This window comes from Mixophyes fleayi, chromosome 8, assembly GCF_038048845.1.
Source record: "Mixophyes fleayi isolate aMixFle1 chromosome 8, aMixFle1.hap1, whole genome shotgun sequence".
NCBI lineage: Eukaryota > Metazoa > Chordata > Amphibia > Anura > Limnodynastidae > Mixophyes > Mixophyes fleayi.
Genome location: NC_134409.1, coordinates 122,660,619 through 122,680,690, shown reverse-complemented (window position 1 = coordinate 122,680,690; position 20,072 = coordinate 122,660,619). Strand labels below are relative to the sequence as shown.

The 20,072-nt window shown below is 45.1% G+C and overlaps 1 protein-coding gene across 4 annotated transcripts in view; it reads left to right on the top strand.

The window, feature by feature from the left end:
- PRICKLE2 (prickle planar cell polarity protein 2) overlaps nucleotides 1-20,072 on the top strand; it is a 938,433-nt gene that overhangs the window by 209,364 nt on the left and 708,997 nt on the right. For 3 of the 4 annotated variants that reach the window (XM_075183368.1, XM_075183371.1, XM_075183370.1), the window contains one exon: nucleotides 8,484-12,442. In XM_075183368.1, coding sequence (XP_075039469.1) covers nucleotides 8,484-9,355 — 872 coding nt within the window. In that variant the 3' untranslated portion in view covers nucleotides 9,356-12,442. Of the gene's footprint in view, nucleotides 1-8,483; nucleotides 12,443-20,072 lie in introns of those variants that run through there. The other variant, XR_012678591.1, reaches the window with a different exon arrangement.

Genomic DNA, 20,072 nt, shown 5'->3' with positions numbered 1-20,072 from the left:
ACAACTGATGGGTCAACCGACTGGAAGCGATCGTGATGAATGAAGAAGCCGCCGTGACTTGATGACATCACTGGCAATCGCAACGCGGTTATCGGTGCTGTTTGTTGAGCAGTATTTTAGTACAAAGTTATAAATTAGGGAAAAAGATTGTCCTAATGTTGAAGGACTGTGTGGATTTCCAGTCAAACCTTCAATCCGGCAAAAGCAGGAGCAGATTGGTCAGGGGACAACTCCAAACATTAGCTATAGACGGTCACTCATGAATGACCTTTACTGTGTTTTAAAGGTAAAAAGTATAATGCAAACCTTTTCTCCAAATGGAAAGCAAATAGGGAAAACCAGTGTCGGAATAGAGCAGCCTATAGATTGTTGATCTCTGTGCAACATTCCATGCGCCCGAGGAGATACATTATATAAAAGACCAGGAGATTGACGCAGAAAAAAAATGGCGTCTGCTTGATTTCCTTGTGATCACCTCAGTGCTGTAAGTTTCGTTGCATTTTATGTGGATAACATACACAGCATAGCACAGGGAACAACTGATCTCTGCGCTGGTCACGCCCTTAAGGAGAGTGCAGTTCTCGTCCTATAGGAGTGGATGCAATCCAATTCAAAATAGAAAGAAGTCAATCGTGTGTGGGGCGGTCATTATTCGGCGCAGGTGGAGGTGGGCATGCTGATTCATGTGTACATACTAGACGTTTTACAAGATTTACCTTCAGATCTGTGCTCTTCATCTGTCCTAACAGTCGACTGAAAAGATCACGACTCTGTAAACTCTACGGAGATCCTGATCGGGAGTGCGTATACACTGCAGGATTGGAACGACATTGGAACCAGATTTATAGTTCTGCTGAACAATCAAATGAAACGATGATCAGTACAATTGTCATTCATCGCTTAAGTATACACACTAATGCCAGTGGCGGATCCAGGGGGGAGATCGCCCCTCCTCCCCTACAGCACAAGTCCTTTAAATTGGGTCCAAGATGCTGATCAATACATCTGGAAGGGGCGGGGCCAATCACCGGTGGTGGGCGGGGTTTTTCCGGGCCCGCCAATCAGAATTACGGAGTGGCGCGATTATGCGAAATCGCGTCTAGGTCCGCCCCTGATTAATGCGATATTGGCCCGAACGGTCGTTTATCGCTCGATTGACCCAGGAGTGGGATGAAAAACCTGTAGTATGTACCTAGACGTACTCATTTACAAAGTGTTTTTTTTTTTATTATGTCTATGTTTTTATTAGTGCAGAGATGTAGAACAGGACACCTTCCATATTTAGAGTAAGTCAGATCCTATAATGTTTAAATTGTGTTTTGGACACCAGCTGTTCTACTCATTACTATAAGCGAGGAAGAATTTTCTAGTCAGGGAACTGTTTAGTGCAACTTGCCATCGCAATTTTGAGCTGCCGTTGCAATTTATAAGGTGCTACAAACCTTTTTGTGAATTTATTATCTTTAAAATTAGCTGCGACTGCTGTAGAATTATAGTGAGGGCATATCTAAAATTTACTTTCTTTACGTTATATCGAGAACCTCAGGGCAGTTGACCCCTGACCTCCACAGTTGTACTCGTTGAAGGAGAGGGTTTATTGAAAATAATTATGATTCGCTCATTTGCTGGTAGCAATAAATACAGTAACCTTTTTGAGGAGATTAATCAAATTTACCTTTTGTCATGCACATCAGGCTTCCTGTCAGTAACCCTAAAGAATATTGCAGAGTATTTCTGAACCTAAATGACTGATAACAAGGGTTATAGACGCATTGTAGTGCATAGCAATATTTCATATTTTGTTGTGATGTGTTAGATCATAACTGCCTACTTTAAATTTTACCTCTCTGGGAGATCCCAATGGGGTGGCAAGTTGCTGGTGTGGATGGGGCTGGGGCGCCCCACCCCTCGCAGAAAAATTATGCAAACGTGTCATTTCACCGCTAGGGCAAGAGCCGAAATGATGCAAATCGCATCATCAAGGGCCCCACTCTCGCAGGATGCGGGAGACTGCCCTGCTGTCCCAGGAATCCGGGAGACCTACTCAGAAATCGGGAGTCTCCTGGACATTCCGGGAGAGTGGCCAAGTATGCTTTGGATCAACTTGTATTATAGCTTCATTGGCCATTTCCTGTCATTTATTCTTTTATATTTTTTGATGTGACGTCCTTCTGCTTTTATTTTTACAGTGACTGGTTTGTTTCGCTGAGCTGCACTTTCCATTTTGGACGGCCGCAGTTTAATACACACTTTTCACCTAATAAATAATGATTGCTATAGAGTTCCCAGCGCTGGAGAACTAGACCGCACTTGTGCGGACATTTCTCTTAACCACTTCAGTGCTGGAATGGTGCAAGCAGGTCTTGTTCTCACACAACTCTTTATTAAAGTGACCAGGTATGTAGGAACCCAGGAGTACAGGGCCGCATAGACAAAGGTGTGACACAAATACCTGCATATTTCAACAAGGTATTACGAAGAAAAATGTTTTCTGAGGTAAAACGGGTATGAAAAATATACAGCAGAAAACACCAAATCTGAAACCCTTCTATGGAAATGTATATTCTTTTTTGGCTGGTTGACCAGTGTATTAAGGGTGTTTCCCACCATTCACGTTTGGTGAAGCTCCTCCCCACTCTCACATTAGTTCATAAGTGTGGTTGTCACCAGTGGGGAAACTACCATTGGTGCGGCAGGTGCTGTGCACCGGGGCCCATGGAGATAATGGGGTCCCCTGCATGGCAGGTGTAGAGATTTGGCAGCTCCGGGTTCCCTCCTCCCGATTCCCTGCATTGGGGCCCACAGCTCACTAGTTCTGCCTCTGGTTCTCGCTACTGCCAGACTAATACAGGATGGTTCTGGTGCTAATTATTAGTGGAGAACGGTGACAGCTCGGTGGTTAGCACTTCTGCCTTACAGCACTGAGGTCATGAGTTCAATTCCCGACCATGGCCTTATCTATGTGGAGTTTGTATGTTCTCCCCGTGTTTGCGTGGGTTTCCTCCGGGTGCTCCGGTTTCATCCCACACTCCAAAAACATACTGGTAGGTTAATTGTCTGCTAACAAATTGAACCTAGTCTGTGTGTATATTAGGGAATTTAGACTGTAAGCCCCAATGGGGCAGGGACTGATGTGAGTGAGTTCTCTGGACAGCGCTGCGGAATTAGTGGCGCTATATAAATAAATGGTAATAATAATAATAACTTTGCCGGTCATTAATAATAAGCCCCGCAGGAGGAAGGAATTGGAAAGAATGACAGTTCCTGAAAGTTTGAGTGCTGTGCCCATCCAAACAGGAGTTGGCTGTAGTAAGGGCTGAGACCACTAATGAATTACTAGTGTGTGGTTTGGAGGGGATATAAGTGGAAAATCCCACTCAGGTTTGAGTGGGATATCTAATAGCTTTTTGTGGAATTGTATCATATTTATTATTAACTAGGGAGAGTTTAGTCATTATTTTCTTTGTTTTATTTAACATTTATATGTTGTATAAAAACAAAAATATTTCAGGACCTGTTGATGAGTAACTCCCATAAACATATTAAAATGTAGGGTTTTTTTCTAGATAACTCAGACACAATAATGTTTTTGTAGAATATTCTGTTCTTGTATATTTTCAAGGTCATGTCTGCAATTAGTTGCATGCTGCTTGATTGCAATTTTTGCTGTAGAGGTCCGTATGTGAACTAATTGCAGTGCAGTCATGCAGCAAACATAATTCCTATGTGTCTGGATTTACACAGCCGATCTGTTGACCATACTCTTAGAACAGCTGGTGACCATGTATGTTAGTATAGCACGTGACTGTCTCATGAATAATTCAGTTTGGTGCTTAGAATGCATACCTCCCTACTGTCCGATTTGAGGGTCTACTGTCTCGTTTTGAGGGCAATTCCTGCCGTTCCGAAAGCTGGCACATGTGTCCTGACTCCTGGGAATTTGGGAGATATATCCCGGCTCACAGTGATGAGCAGGTGGCGTGCCCGACTGCTCTGGTGCACGCAGCAATTCACAGGTGTATTCAGGGGAGGGAGCATGGGAGTGGCCTAGATGTTCAGAAGTGCTGGTCACACCCCCAGGGGGACATGCAACATGTTCATGTGATGTGACCAAGCCCCTAATTGTGTTCGACCACACCCCTTTTTTGAAAATTGACAGAGAACTGACAAAGAGAGGCAACCAAGAGCCACCTAAGCTTGTTTGTAAGCTCCACAGAGGGGTAACGTAAAACTGTGCCCAGTGTATACATACTCTTCTTGGCACATATGACAAAATAACTTTTGTGTAGGTTTATGTCCCTTTAATATGGCATACTTGCCCACTTTTGAAGGCACCTGTCCGGGAGGGGGACCGTCGAAGGGGCGTGACCACGCGTGGTGCGCCGTTAGGCTCCACCCCCGGTCAATCTTATGCAATTTCGGCCAATCGCAGCAGGAGCACGATGCCTCGTTTAGCCCCGCCCCCACCCATCTTAAACAACGGAGACAGCTGGATCCGGGATTTTTGCCTGCTCTCTCGGGAGTCCGGGAGAACTCACAAAAATTCGGGAGTCTCCCGGACATTCCGGGAGAGTAGGCAACTATGTAAAGTGGTAGGAAAAAGTCTTAGAGGGCAAATTTAACATTTATACGCGCCAAATGCTGGAAGAGCTGTTCAGTTAGCGGGACCCGCGATGCTCAATGTGTCTGGAGTGCAAAAATTAGCTTATTCGAGCCCTATTTCCAGGCACAATAAGCAGTACGGGTCCCGGAATTGAATGACTTCCCCGGCATTCAGCCGGTATAAATCCTTATGCGAAGCAACTTGTGCTGAATTGAATCGCCCCCTAAATGCTCAATATTCCAGTATTCTAAAATAAATAGTGTCTACCATAAGCTGCCCTAGTTCAGTGCAATAGAAGCCAATCTTAGTATACTTTGTATGTGACATCTGTGTTACATATACCTGGAAAGTGGTATGTTATGTACCGAAAACTTAGTCCCAGTCTGCTGGAATTTGTAGTTCAACACAGACATTTCGCAGTAATTGTGAACTGCCCATGGCCTAATTCAGCTTTCCAGCTGCGAAGACAAAAACAATCATTTCACTCAAATGGAACGTTCATACTTCCTGCAGTTTTAACATTCGTTATATAACAGAAAAAATATGTTTCTCATTTAAACATGAATGTGGAACATGTGGCTTTGAATGATAGCAAACAGTGTAATACATTTGAATATAGTTTTTGGGGATCTGGTTTTATGCTGTGTATTTTAAAGTTTGTAAACTCCGTATATTTGCTTAGCACTCTTCATTTCTTTGGTTTGATAATACTTGAATGTCTGTGTTTTATAACAATTGAAAACGTTAAATTGTTATATTGTGTTTATAAGTCCCAGAAGCCGTATGCTAGGAAACAGAGCACATATAATTACGTTTTAACCAATCAGAGCATGTTTTAAATCCACTTGGCAATAGCTGCGGTTACTCAAACGAATCACTAAAATTGAAGTCAAAATTACATCATGAATATTATTTAAAATCTTAAGTTATTTTATTTAATTAGAAAATCAGCCATTATCCCTCAACTGATTGCTGTGACGGTTTATTTACGATACAGTTAAACATTTGTAACGGTGTCCCTGGATAATAGCGAACATGCCGCATCCTGGTTTGGAAGCCAACACGAAATTATCTAAGCACAGTTATGATTGTAATGAAGGTACAGTAATTGTTCAATTAATGACAATTATGTTTGGCAGGGTTCCGTGTGATTTACATAATTGACTGGTTCTCCGTGAACTCTGTTCTCAATGTTGGCAAGTACGATGAGACATCAAGTCTTTCACATTTCTCTGCCCGGAAATAGGGTTTCCAAAGCTTTGCCTAACAGTAGTTTAAAATAATTCTTATAGGGAGCGGGGAGAGCGTTGCGTATACATCATTTCAAGGTACAAGCTCTGTTTCAGAAATAGCAATCAGCAGAAACTTGTGGGTCAAAATATTAGACATCTCACCTTCTGTGTCCCCCTGAAATCCCAACAATTGACCATAGCCCTTGCTGGGTGGTGTTTAATAGGAAGAGGAGCTGACATCATTCAGTGCTGGTGAACTAAACACATTCTACAGTTCAGTTTGTCGGGAGCAGGGGGTTGTGGAGTGAATGCAGCACCTGATTGGATGCCTCCTGCCCAATCAAGTACTGTTTTCACCACACATCTGCCATCCATGCAGATTTGGCTCTCACACACCATCCCCACAACAGCTATAGTTGCTACTCCGCCTATAGCCAGGGGCAAATGCAGGATTTGCAGCTAGGGGTTTCCACACCACGACGCCAGTGAGCGTGACCAGCATGCATGGGGGCGTGGCTATAATTTTAGATAGTGCTTGGCTGCTTTCCAACTCTTCCTATCCCCATAATATACATGGGCAATGCTGCGTGCACTACTGTTAGGTGCACGCAGCTCTCCCTTTTCAAGCAGAGCCGTGTAAAGCGGGAGCAGGGTCCAGCCACCTCAATTATACAGTGCCCCAGGCTTGGAGGGGGGTTTCCAGGCACTAGGAACCCCCCCCCCCTCGGTTTGCCTATGATAGAGTCTGGGGTCGTGTAACGGTGGAGTTCATGGGGGTAGTCCCGCCAAAGCTCTGACCCAGTGAGTGAGATACTTGCTGAACAGGGGGAGGGGTAATAAAACAATATATGTCTTGCAGGAAGTAGTTAAAATAGAAAAATCATCTTCAGATCCCAAGAGAGGTTGGAAAACAAATAATCGGCTTATAACTACTAAAAGAGGAACTAAAAAATTCATGTTGGTACAGGTCTATAGGTTTACAGGGCTCCATAAGAGATAATAACACTTACTCCTCTGGTTAACATTCAGCTAAGAACTGTGGAACTTCCGTGATTGACACTTGCGCTTTATGATGAAATGATACGCCCTGGGGAGAGGAAGCTGCTCGCCGACGAGAGGATGTAGCTTTTTCAGATGCTATATTGCACATTCCTTAGTTAATGACTGTTGGGAAGCAATCACTGGATTGCTGTTTATTTGCCATTATAAAGTACTTGAAACTACACTGCGGTTCATTGCTTTGTAATGAACCAGCTTTTAGTGTGTTGGGTTACTTACAACACATCTGTACATTGTCTTTATTAGGACTGGCCGTCTCCTTCTCTTCGTGCTAAATCATCTGTGTACAGCAGATGCAACATTAAGGTTCTCTCTCCTCCTTTTTGTGGGCACTCGGGGGGGGGGGGGGGGGGGGGGGGACTGTGTCTCCCAATCATTAATAATGTAATTGCATGTCTGACTAGACATTGTGCTTGAGAAATTCTTTGCACTGCAAGTGTTACCTTGGAGCCAGGGGGAACTGGCTCTTAGGGCGAATTCTATAAAAATAGAAGTGGAAGTCCTTTAAATTGTGCTAAAATAAAACCTACATATTCCATTTCAAGAATAACCTCATTTTCAGATACAAATTATTTTAACCTAAGGCATTTTAGTAAAATATGATACTAGCGCTAATTATTCCGTATTTTAAAAAAAAACAAAAAAAAAAAACAGCTTTTATTACAATTTCAGCTTACTCCACTCTTTTTCAGGCTATGTCCCTTCATTTCATCACCTATGGGGGGAATTCAATCCCCCCCCCGAAGTACCGCTGTGCTAAAACTATTACTGCTATTACGGTAATAGTGCGCGTAATTACCGTTATTACGGTAGTTCTAACGCCGAATCTTTTTCTCACAGCTCTGAGCTGCAAGCACAAAGCCGAGTTAATATTACCGTAATAACGGTAATATCCATAACGCGGCGGTACTTCGGGGGGAATTGAATTCTCCCCCTATGTTGGAGGAACACCACACAACATTTTGTCAGTTTTATGGTGCTGGCTTTGATTACCACAAAGGCCTGACAAAATAATTTATAGAAAGTCTACTGATCAAACACTGTGCAAGAAAAAAATCAGGTCTTTTGTCTCATCACTGACCACTCTTTCGTTTTCATTCTGGTCATGTGGTGTTCACCTCTGATTATATCATTCTATACTAAGCTGCTATTTTACTTCTTGTTGGCTTCCAGCTGACATAGTCATTAAGCAGAGGAAACTGTTACTGTATCTGTGCTCACTGGTGGCCTTTGTAAATATTGCTGACTTCAAGATGTTGACACCACCATGTAGGTCTGTTGACCTTGACCACCACCGTATCAGATGGTTTTGACCTCTTCTAGATATCAGCTGTTGCTTCCTATTCCAAAGTCAATGTATTACTATTCAGCGTAGTCCGTCTCAGTTGACTGATTTATTGAGATACAGAGCACTCGCTAACATATATTCTCTGAATGTCTTACCAAGCCGACAAGTAAACAATATGAGCCTTTTATATTTCCAGTAATGAACTACAAGTTATTGTGCAGCAATTATATTTAAGTTACATGGAACTTATTCAAGTTAATCAAGGCATGTATTAATGTACTTCTTTAATTTTTTTTTCAAGGTGCATCCATGGATGGGGGACCCAAACGTCAGGAACACCTCTCTCGGTTTTCAATGCCAGATTTGAGCAAAGATTCTGGAATGAATGTTTCAGAAAAGCTTAGCAACATGGGGACACTAAACTCCTCTTCTCAGTTCCGAAGTGTGGAGTCAGTCCGGAGTCTCCTATCCGCGCAACAGTATCAAGATATGACCCACAATCTAAGTGATCTGGGGGGTAACCCTGGCAAATATAGGGACCTGCCACCCCACGCAAGAATGCACCAGTCGTTTCAGTTTGACGATGGCATGACTCCAATGTCTGGCCAGGGTAATGTGAAAATGACACCCATGAGCGAACGGACAAGGAGAAGAACTCAGTCGCGAGATAACGATCAACATTATCGGCATCATCGGCAAAGGAGGTCCAGGCGTTCTCGTTCCGACAACGCTCTTCATCTGGCTACCGACCAATGCAGTAAGATGAAAGAAAAGCCGCTCTTGAGAGCCAGGGAGGATTATGAACGTTTTATGCAACAAAGGGGAGGACGAGATCCGATGGATCAAGTCGTCAGAAGAGAAATGTACAACAGGTATCAAAGGACAGCCTCTGATCTCGCTTTGCAAAACCACCTCTGTGATAGGTGGGGGCAACAGATGAATGAATATGATTGGTGTTCCACCTGTTCATCTTCTTCAGAGTCAGACAATGAAGGGTATTTCTTAGGAGAACCGATTCCACAGCCGACACGATTACGATACGTGACCAGTGAAGACCTTATCCATCAATACGGTCAGTGCACCGGTGGCATACCCAAGTCTTCCACTCTTGGTGGCCGAGGACAGTTACATAGCAGGAAAAGGAGGAAGAGCAAAAATTGTATTATTTCCTAGTGTTCGTTCACAAAAAACACAGTTTTACCTTGTAAATTACCCATCCCAGTGGACTGGTCCATATTTTGAACATTCTTGTTTTATAGCAAAGAAAAATGAAGACCGTGTACATCCCTCTCGTGCTGAGTGTGTGCAATCCAAAACTTTACGAGATAGTTTTGGTAAATAGTCATGATTGTTAATATAGTGAATATTGGGTTTTATCGCACATTTCACTTTATTTCCTCAATAGTTCTGTCCGCCAAAAAAAAAAATACTGCCTTGCTTTTGTTCCAACTAGAGAAGATGCTCTAGTTTTGAATGTATGCCGTACCCAGACGTACAGTATGCTGCTTGACCCCATCCCCGTACCTCAGACTCTGCGCTTTTTTTCCTTTTCTTATTTTCACTCATATTTTTCCAAGTATTTTAATTCTCAGATAATGCTAACGTTTTAAGTTATTTAAGCACTCATTGTAAATGGAATGTAAATGAAAGTTATGATAAACTATTTTTGTATTTTGTAATATCAAATGAGTCTATAAGTTTTAGAAACATAGATATAATGGACCCGCATGCCCGGCTCATACACGTCTGGTTGGTTTGAATTCCAAAACTGCTGTTTTCTTCCATAAAACCTTGTAATTGATACCTTTTAGCGATGCCTGGTTGCCATTTTCAGATTCAATGGTCAAGCAATAGTAAAAAATGAAAACTTTTATTCACACCGTCCAGGAAGCCAGAAAGAGTTTTGTTTGGCAGGTATGGTTGGTCAAGTTTTGCACCTTACAGAAATAGGTTTTTCTTTTCCTTTAAAATAACTCTGCAAGTTAAATTCAGGCAAAGTTAGAAACTAATATACCAAAGTCTGCACACAATCCTATTGTGATATGTGAGTACAAATCTGAGCAATGCAGTAGACAGTACTTTCAAAATCTGCAACACATTGGGCTCGAGTCATTTAACAAGAGCAAAGCATAAAAAAGGAGTAACTTTGCACCTGGGCAAAACCATGTTGCATTGGAGGGGGAGGTAAATTTAAAATGTGGTTACAGATTTATAGTTTGGGTAGGGCATGTTCTAGATTAAATTTAAATTTCAGTGTAAAAAATAAAAGCTATCTAGTATTTGTGTGCTTGATGAATAAAGAGCCAGTATTTAACTAATGTGCAAAATAATAAACTAATTTGCACCCCTTGCATTGTAACATGGTTTGTCCCAGAGAACATTTAATCCTTTTTTTGCCTTACTTTCCTTAATGACTCGGACCCATTGTCTGTACTTCAGCTGATTTGATCGGTTGCAACTTTTTCAGCATAGCTATGTTAAAGAAGTTCTATAAATGATACAATAATACTGAATATTTCCCCAGTACAATGGGTTCCCTGATGTCTGCAGTGGTACACCAGTGTTCTCCCCGCTTCTTCTACCACTTGCCGGTTTCAGACAGGCAGCGGAGTTGTCAATGCCCCTCCTTCACAACTTCCTTTCATGAGAAGTTGTCAATTGCGGACACCAACAATACTCCACCTGTTTACAGCTACTGAGTCATGTCTGTCGAAAAGATCACCACTGGACTGTTGTAAACATCTGGGAACCCGTTGACGTAGGAGAATGCTGGGCTCCAGGTAAGTAGTCTTCAGTATTATCAGATAACCTATTGAACTTTGCAATTTTCAGTTTAGAGTGGAGATATCCTTTAATGCTACCAAAATGCCAGACCCAAGAAATACCTAGTCTATGCCATAGTCAGTCTGGGAATCCCACAATTCCTATAGAATCTCAGGATGCAGGCTACTAGTAGGTTCTCTGCTTCTAATTGGAGAGATAATCTGACTGATATATCTGGGGGTGACACCCGGTGGCAGATTACAACTTTGATTGGCCCTGGGCAGGATGCATATGACTCAGGCCCCCACTCTACATATCTCTTCACATGTGATCATTCAATAAAACACAACACTCCCCTTTTATATTTGCTCCAACCCACACGTGATTCGAAATCTTCATTAGAACACAACACACCCTTACACAACCTCCTGAATTAGTTTACACAAGCCTCGTGCTTCAACTATTTTGCAATAAATGGCAAGAAAATCTGCCCGACTTTATTATAATACACAACACCTCCATCACCCCAAGCTCACTTCTTTAACACTTGTTCAGATTGTACTTGCACTGCTGAATTTAGAAAAGGAAGGAAGGGATTTTGCCCCTTTTATCCCTAGGCCCAGGGTAACTGCCCAAGTGCCTTATCTCCCACTGATGGCATGAACGAAGCTTCATATAAACATCCTAATAACGGTGACAGATTAACACATGACCATAGTCCACACGATCCACACCTCTGATTGCCCTGACACATTCACAGTCCACCTAAGCCATGCTTGCAGATAATTATACCATTTTGCCCACAACAAAACAATTGTTGTTGTAGTATTATACAAACCCATGTAGCTGCATCCAGTCAGTGTCGATGTGAAATAGAAGAGGTTTCTTGGAGATTGACCGCTCTACGTTCTAAGAGTTTCTGCAGCAGCTGTGAATGTTATCGAACTGATCGAGCTCTGCAAATCAGGAAACAACTGCCGACCAGTCTTACAAACCCATTCCTAGGGCTTGAATTTCTCCCGAGTTGCACACTCACTATAGCGTACTCAGAGGTCACCCAGAATGACAGCAACCTTGCTGAAACCAAACCCCCCCCCCCTCCCATAATAGGATTTCATGAACTTTATGTACAGTAGTTTTACAATGTTGACTTTTCAAGTGGTTGTTAAACGCTGAAACTGCAAATGGTGCCGTTCCGTTTTATCTGCATCAAGTTGTGAATTGTTCTATGCTCTGTGACTTGAGATATTTAATCTGCTTTCATTTACTGTAAGAGTGAAAGAAATGGATCATTGCTGCTTATACATTGGGGTCTTCCCTGCCCCCATCACGCAGGGGTCAAACAAGCATCGGAAGTATTTTGTGCATAGTTGTACTGAACACATGCGTTTTGCTTTTTTATGCTTTGAACTGCATATCTTGTGCTATCTGCAAGGTGTTCAACATCATTTGCTGTTCAGATAAATATTAAAACATATTGTCCTTGATAAAAACCAACCACGGTGTGTAATGTGTCTTTATTACCAATCTGAATCTTTTCACCATTAGAGGTCTCATTTGTGAATGCCATCATTTTTCAATTGTTACAGGATTTTCCATTTAGGGCTTACTGGACCAGAAGACAAGTGAATTTCAAGGGACTCGAATTATGAAGCCCTTGTTTCAATACAGCTGGTGTATTTTAGTTTACTTCTCAAGTGTCCTAAAACTATTTAAAGCTACCAACAGGAAAAAAAATATTTACAGGGTCCCTGAAGGTCATTTTAGACCAAAGTAGACTGTTGAGAGATGAATTTAATACTTAGTGGAATGTCCATGTTTAAATACAGGAAAATGTTATACCAGGAATGGAAGATAATACATCAGCACAATAAAATAAGCATTTATGAGATATCCTATGACGGCTAACGCATAGTATAAAAAACTCTTTTATTAACAAACTATATCGGATACATTCTATGTCAGTTTATTAAGAGTAATCTACCTAGCACTGTTGCCGGCTGTGTCTATTGTTGTGTGGGTTGAATCTGTCTGGTCTATTTTGTGATGTCTTTGTAGCGCTGCACCTAAATTGTTAACGCATCCTTTCTGGGTACCCCTGGTGGAAATTATAAGGTTATCATAGGCAAACCGAGGGGGGGGTTTCCTAGTGCCTGGAAAACCACACTCCAAACCTGGGGCAATGTATAATTGAGGTGGCTGGAGCCTGTCCTCGCTTCACACGGCTCTGCTTGAAAAGGGAAAGCTGCGTGCAGCTAACAGTAGTGCATGCAGCATTGCTCATGTATATTATGGGGATAGGAAGAGTTAGAGAGCAGCCAAGTACTGTCTAAAATTATAGCCACGCACCCATGCATGCTGGTCACGCCCACTGGCGTCGTGGTGTGGAAGCTCCCCTCTACAAATCCTGCATTTGCCCCTGGTTATGAAGCAAGCCGCACATAACCTTTGTGGTGACTTAATATCTATTTCTATTACAGTAGGGGTACATTATCCGTTACACAAGTTTACTTTTTGAAACAAAGCAAATTGCTCGTCATGAGATAATCCTCCGATCTGGGCAGCATGGTGGCTCAGTGGTTAGCACTTCTGCCTCACAGCACTGGAGTCATGAGTTCGATTCCCGACCATGGCCTTATCTGTGTGGAGTTTGTATGTTCTCCCCGTGTTTGCGTGGATTTCCTTGGGTGTTCCTGTCTCCTCCCACACTCCAAAAACATACTGGTAGGTTAATTGGCTGCTATTAAATTGCCCTTAGTCTCTTGAGGTCTGTGTGTGTGTGTGTGTTAGGGAATTTAGACTGTAAGCTCCAATGGGACAGTGACTGATGTGAATGAGTTCTCTGTACAGCGCTGCGGAATTAGTGGCGCTATATAAAATAAATAGATGATGATGATAATCTAATGGTATTCTGCTCCCCCTGGAAATTATGAATTCTATCACAAGGCACTTTCAAAATGAGTCATGTCATACAATTGCCATCACTGATCACTAGTTTATCGGTTTATTTAAATTGAGGATATATTTGACTAGAGTGACTACTTCCCAAAATTAAGGAATGCCATCACAACTCCCCAAATATAAAGGTATATCTGGAATGTCTTCGCTTGTGTATTATATGAAGTATAGAAGTAATCAAGCAGATTTGTAACCATATTAGGACAGAAATATGCTTCAGTTTGGAATAAAACACATTCCCTGTATTAATGAGCTGATCCTTATATCTAGTTGTATTTTTTATCTTGAACGATAGATGTTTATTTCCATTGAAAAACACTTACAAAATGAGCCAGTTTACACTGTACGACGTCATTAAGCACCTGATAGAAGTGATGACAAACGTAGACAACAAATAGGAGTATTTACCAAAGGTTTATACATATGTAAATATCACTACTTGTGTATTTTATGGAAACTGGGCCTGGGATCTAGAGCACAGAATAGAATGGACAAGTGTTGTCAGCCATCTATTAAGACGTCCCGTATGGAGGTGTAATTCAATTTATCCACAATTTAATATTGGATGGAATCAGGTGAGATAAGTGAAAGAGAGAAATCTCACTTGCGCTGCCCTCAGTCCTCTGAGACGGTTATCCTGTCCTGCTTCTAACGCTCTACTGCCCAGGTAGTTTTTTTTATTTTATTCCGACACCTCTAGCGGGGTTGTCTAGGCCCCTCCCCATTCAGCTTCTCATTCATACAGTTCACAGACACCATAGTGACTTTAATACACTTTTTATAGAATCCCTGGAGGACAGACAAGATACCAGCAGACATGAGATTTTCAATTTGGGTTTCAGCAGAAACATAACAGCAAGTTGTTCTTTCCTGAGGGGGTGTCTTCCAGGATGTCCGCACACCACCAGAGCATATGTGGTTTAATCATTTCGGCAAGTCCTGTCCAGGAGAGGGGCGTGACTGACGCCAAACGTGTCATTTTGGCCACGCCCCTGCGACAGAAATGCAGTTCTTTTCGTGGGAGGCGGGGCTAGAATGACGCGATACACCACGAATCGCGTCATTTTGGGAAGGCAGTTGCGGGAGACTTGCCTGCTTTCCCGGGAGTCCGTGAAACCGACCAGAATTTTGGGAGTCACCCGGACATTCCAGGAGAGTTGACAAGTGTGGGTTTAATGAGCCTGACATTGATATCCCTCCGGCATAACCTTTTCGGTCGTCCAGTCGAGCACTTTGGGTTATTCTGGATCAACGCCTGAGGCAGCGTTTTCACCTCCATCTACCAGTCGTCAGTTCCGTGACCGTTCTTGCGGAAGAACGGCACTACAGGCCTACTCAATTCCGTAGAGCCTGTGGTGGCCCTATTAAGTCTTTTTGTATTGGTGTTTCTACCTTTTTGTCCACTACCTGTATTTTAACCATTATATATACACATTTTCACCCCACACATGCATTATATTAAAGTATTATAAGCACAGTACGGTGTTCGAGTTCCTTGTTTCTATGCTGCTCTCATCCTCTGACATAGAAGCTACCAGATGAAAAAGATTTCTCAAAAACAATCTGAAATCAAGAAGATGCTCAAAGGATTGACGACCTTTTCAACGCAGAACAGATGAAAACTAAACTGTAAAGATTGATGGCGTGTGATGCTGGAACGACTACTGAAGGAATCTCAGGCATGCCGACAGCAACGTGCGCACCCTCAAAAATGTGTATAATGGCGAGGAGGCTCGTCACATGACCACTTCCAGAAAGTTCAAGGGCTGATTTAATATGAGTTCAAGCTAGCAAATCATAATCAGATGGCTCAACAGATATATGGAGGAAGTAGATGTTTGGCAATAATCAAAACCATATTGGCCTGGATAGTATTAGATGTTAATATGCTTATACGTGCAGCGGAACAAATGCTTAGATTTTCTCGTATCCTGTCCAAGGGCATTTTAGCAAGTATTGTAATTTAAAGAAAACAGTTGAAGAAAACACCCCTGATAGAAAGTTTAGCTACATACAATGACGGTGACGGATACAGACAGCAGAGGAAATAATGTCTGTCCCCAGTTCACCACTTATCACTAGGGGATCACTTTATTTTTGGATTACACTGACAAACCTCCCTATATTTTAAGTTCCAGATTCAAGGCAGAGAGTTTGCACTGCTGTGGAGGGCATGAATGCGTCAAGCTGAGGAATGTAATGCGAAGCTGGCCCAACCCTCACCTAAATAACACCCCTGCAGTGCCATGGGTGTCAGTGGCAGGTGCGCATGGGACAGAGGTGGAACTAGAGAGTCATGCGCCCAGGTGCAAAAATTTGCTTTGGGACCCCCCCCCCCCACACACACACACACAGGCACGCATGCCAAAAGTATTGTTTTGTTTACTTCAAATTTCAAGTATAAGAAATATAAATATGTCCCCCTTCTGTATCACACTGTGCCCCCTGCCCCTCTTCACCATCACATTGTGCCCTACTGTGTCACACTGTGCCCCTCTCCCTCTGCACAATACATGCCCCCCCTCCCTCTTCACAATACATGCCCCTGTCAGACAGGGAACGGATGTCTGACCTTCCTGTCAGTGGCCCGGGACTCCACTTCCGGGTTCCTTGGGCGCATGCGCCCTGTTCCCCGTTCCTGTTCCTATGATTACCACCTCCTCCTGCCTGCCAATCAGCTTACCCTAGCCTCTATTTAAACCTGTCTCTGGCGCCATTAGGGTGCCAGAGTAACAGGTTCACCACCAGTGTTCCTGGCTTCCACACTCCCTTGTTTTTCCCTGAGCATCCTGCTTCCTGTTTATCATTGTGACCCGGCTTGGCGACCATCCTCTTTCTCTGTGTTACCCATTCTGTACCGTGACTTCGGCTTGGCGACTACTCTACTGGATTTCCCCATTGTACCTGATATACCTGATTGCTGTGACCTGTAACCGTCTGACCTCTCTACGCTACACTGGTAACTGGCTAATAGGACCGCGACCTGTGTGCTCTCTGCTGCGAAGTCCAAACCTCCTTGCGGGGGTCCCTGGTGAACACCAGGGGCACGTTAGACTCCGCGCCTGTTTGACCAGTTGCACTAATACCTGTTCGTGTCTATTTGTCTTCAGCCTTCATATGCCTACAGCATGACAGCCCCCCTCCCTCTTCATAATATATGCCCTACTCTCTCTGCACAATACAACCCCCCCTCCCTCTTCACAATACATGCCCCCCTCCCTCTTCATAATATATGGCCTTCTCTCTCTGCACAATACATGCCCCCCTTCCTCTTCACCATAATGCCCCCCTCCCTCTGCACCGTATATGCCCCCTCCCTCTTCACCATACATGCCCCCTCCCTCTTCATAATATATGCCCTACTCCCTCTTCACAATACATGCCTCCTCCCTCTTCACCATAATGCCCCCCTCCCTCTGCACCGCACATGCCCCCCTCCCTCTGCACCGTACATGCCCCCCTCCCTCTTCACGATACATGCCCCACTCCCTCTTCACAAAACATGCCCTCTCTCCCTCTTCACCATACATGCCCCACTCCCTCTGCACAATACATGCCCCCTCCCTCTTCACCGTACATGCCCCCCCTCTTCACCATACATGCCCCCCTCCCTCGGCACAATACATGCCCCCCTCCCTCTTCACAAAACATGCCCCCCTCCCTCTGCACCGTACATGCCCCCCTCCCTCTGCACAATACATGCCCTCTCTCCCTCTTCACCGTACATGCCCCCTCCCTCTTCACCATACATGCCCCCCTCCCTCGGCACAATACATGCCCCCCTCCCTCTTCACAAAACATGCCCCCCTCCCTCTTCACCATACATGCCCCCCTCCCTCTTCATAATATATGCCCTACTCTCTCTGCACAATACATGCCCCCCTCCCTCTTCACCATACATGCCCCCCTCCCTCTTCATAATATATGCCCACCTCCCTCTGCACCGTACATGCCCCCTCCCTCTTCGCCATACATTCCCCCTCCCTCTTCATAATACATGCCCTACTCCCTCTTCACAATACATGCCCCCTCCCTCTTCACCATACATGCCCACATCCCTCTTCACCATACACGCCCACCTCCCTCTTCACCATACATGCCCCCCTCCCTCGGCACAATACATGCCCCCCTCCCTCTTCACAAAACATGCCCCCCTCCCTCTTCACCATACATGCCCCCCTCCCTCTTCATAATATATGCCCTACTCTCTCTGCACAATACATGCCCACCTCCCTCTTCACCATACACGCCCACCTCCCTCTGCACCGTACATGCCCCCTCCCTCTTCGCCATACATTCCCCCTCCCTCTTCATAATACATGCCCTACTCCCTCTTCACAATACATGCCCCCTCCCTCTTCACCATACATGCCCACATCCCTCTTCACCATACACGCCCACCTCCCTCTTCACCATACATGCCCCCTCCCTCTTCACCATACATGCCCCCTCCCTCTTCACCATACATGCCCCCTCCCTCTTCACAATACATGCACCCCTCCCTCTTTACAATACATGCCCCCTCCCTCTGCACCATACATGTCCACCTCTCTCTGCACAATACATGCCCCCTCCCTCTTCACCATACATGCCCCCCTCCCTCTTCACCATACATGCCCCCTCCCTCTTCACCATACATGCCCCCTCCCTCTTCACCATACATGCCCCCCTCCCTCTTCACCATACATGCCCCCTCCCTCTTCAAAATACATGCCCCCCTCCCTCTTCACCATACATGCCCCCTCCCTCTTCAAAATACATGCCCCCTCCCTCTGCACCGTACATGCCCCCCTTCCTCTGCACAATACATGCCCCCTCCCTCTGCACAATACATGCCCCCTCCCTCTTCACAATACATGCCCCCCTCCCTCTTCATCATACATGCCGCCCTCCCTCTTCACCATACATGCCCCCTCCCTCTTCAAAATACATGCCCCCCTCCCTCTTCACCATACATGCCCCCTCCCTCTTCACAGTACATGCCCCCTCCCTCTGCACCGTACATGCACCCCTCCCTCTTCATCATACATGCCGCCCTCCCTCTTCACAGTACATGCCCCCTCCCTCTGCACCGTACATGCCCCCTCCCTCTGCACAATACATGCCCCCTCCCTCTTCACCATACATGCCCCCTCCCTCTTCACCATACATGCCCCCTCCCTCTGCACCGTACATGCCCCCTCCCTCTGCACAATACATGCCCCCTCCCTCTTCACAATACATGCCCCCTCCCTCTTCACCATACATGCCCCCTCCCTCTTCACCATACATGCCCCCTCCCTCTTCAAAATACATGCCCCCCTCCCTCTTCACCATACATGCCCCCTCCCTCTTCACAGTACATGCCCCCTCCCTCTGCACCGTACATGCACCCCTCCCTCTTCATCATACATGCCGCCCTCCCTCTTCACAGTACATGCCCCCCTCCCTCTTCACCATACATGCCCCCTCCCTCTTCACAGTACATGCCCCCTCCCTCTGCACCGTACATGCACCCCTCCCTCTTCATCATACATGCCCCCTCCCTCTTCACAGTACATGCCCCCTCCCTCTGCACAATACATGCCCCCTCCCTCTTCAAAATACATGCCCCCCTCCCTCTTCACCATACATGCCCCCTCCCTCTTCACAGTACATGCCCCCTCCCTCTGCACCGTACATGCCCCCTCCCTCTTCATCATACATGCCGCCCTCCCTCTTCACCATACATGCCCCCTCCCTCTGCACCATACATGCCCCCTCCCTCTTCACCATACATGCCCCCTCCCTCTTCACCATACATGCCCCCTCCCTCTTCACCATACATGCCCCCTCCCTCTTCACAATACATGCACCCCTCCCTCTTCACAATACATGCCCCCACTCTTCACAATACATGCCCCCCTCCCTCTGCACAATACATGCCCCCCTCCCTCTTCACCATACATGCCCCCTCCCTCTGCACCGTACATGCCCCCCTCCCTCTTCACCATACATGCCCCCTCCCTCTGCACCGTACATGCCCCCTCCCTCTTCACCATACATGCCCCCTCCCTCTTCACAATACATGCCCCCTCCCTCTGCACCGTACATGCCCCCCTCCCTCTGCACAATACATGCCCCCTCCCTCTTCACCATACATGCCCCCCTCCCTCTGCACCGTACATGCCCCCCTCCCTCTGCACCATAC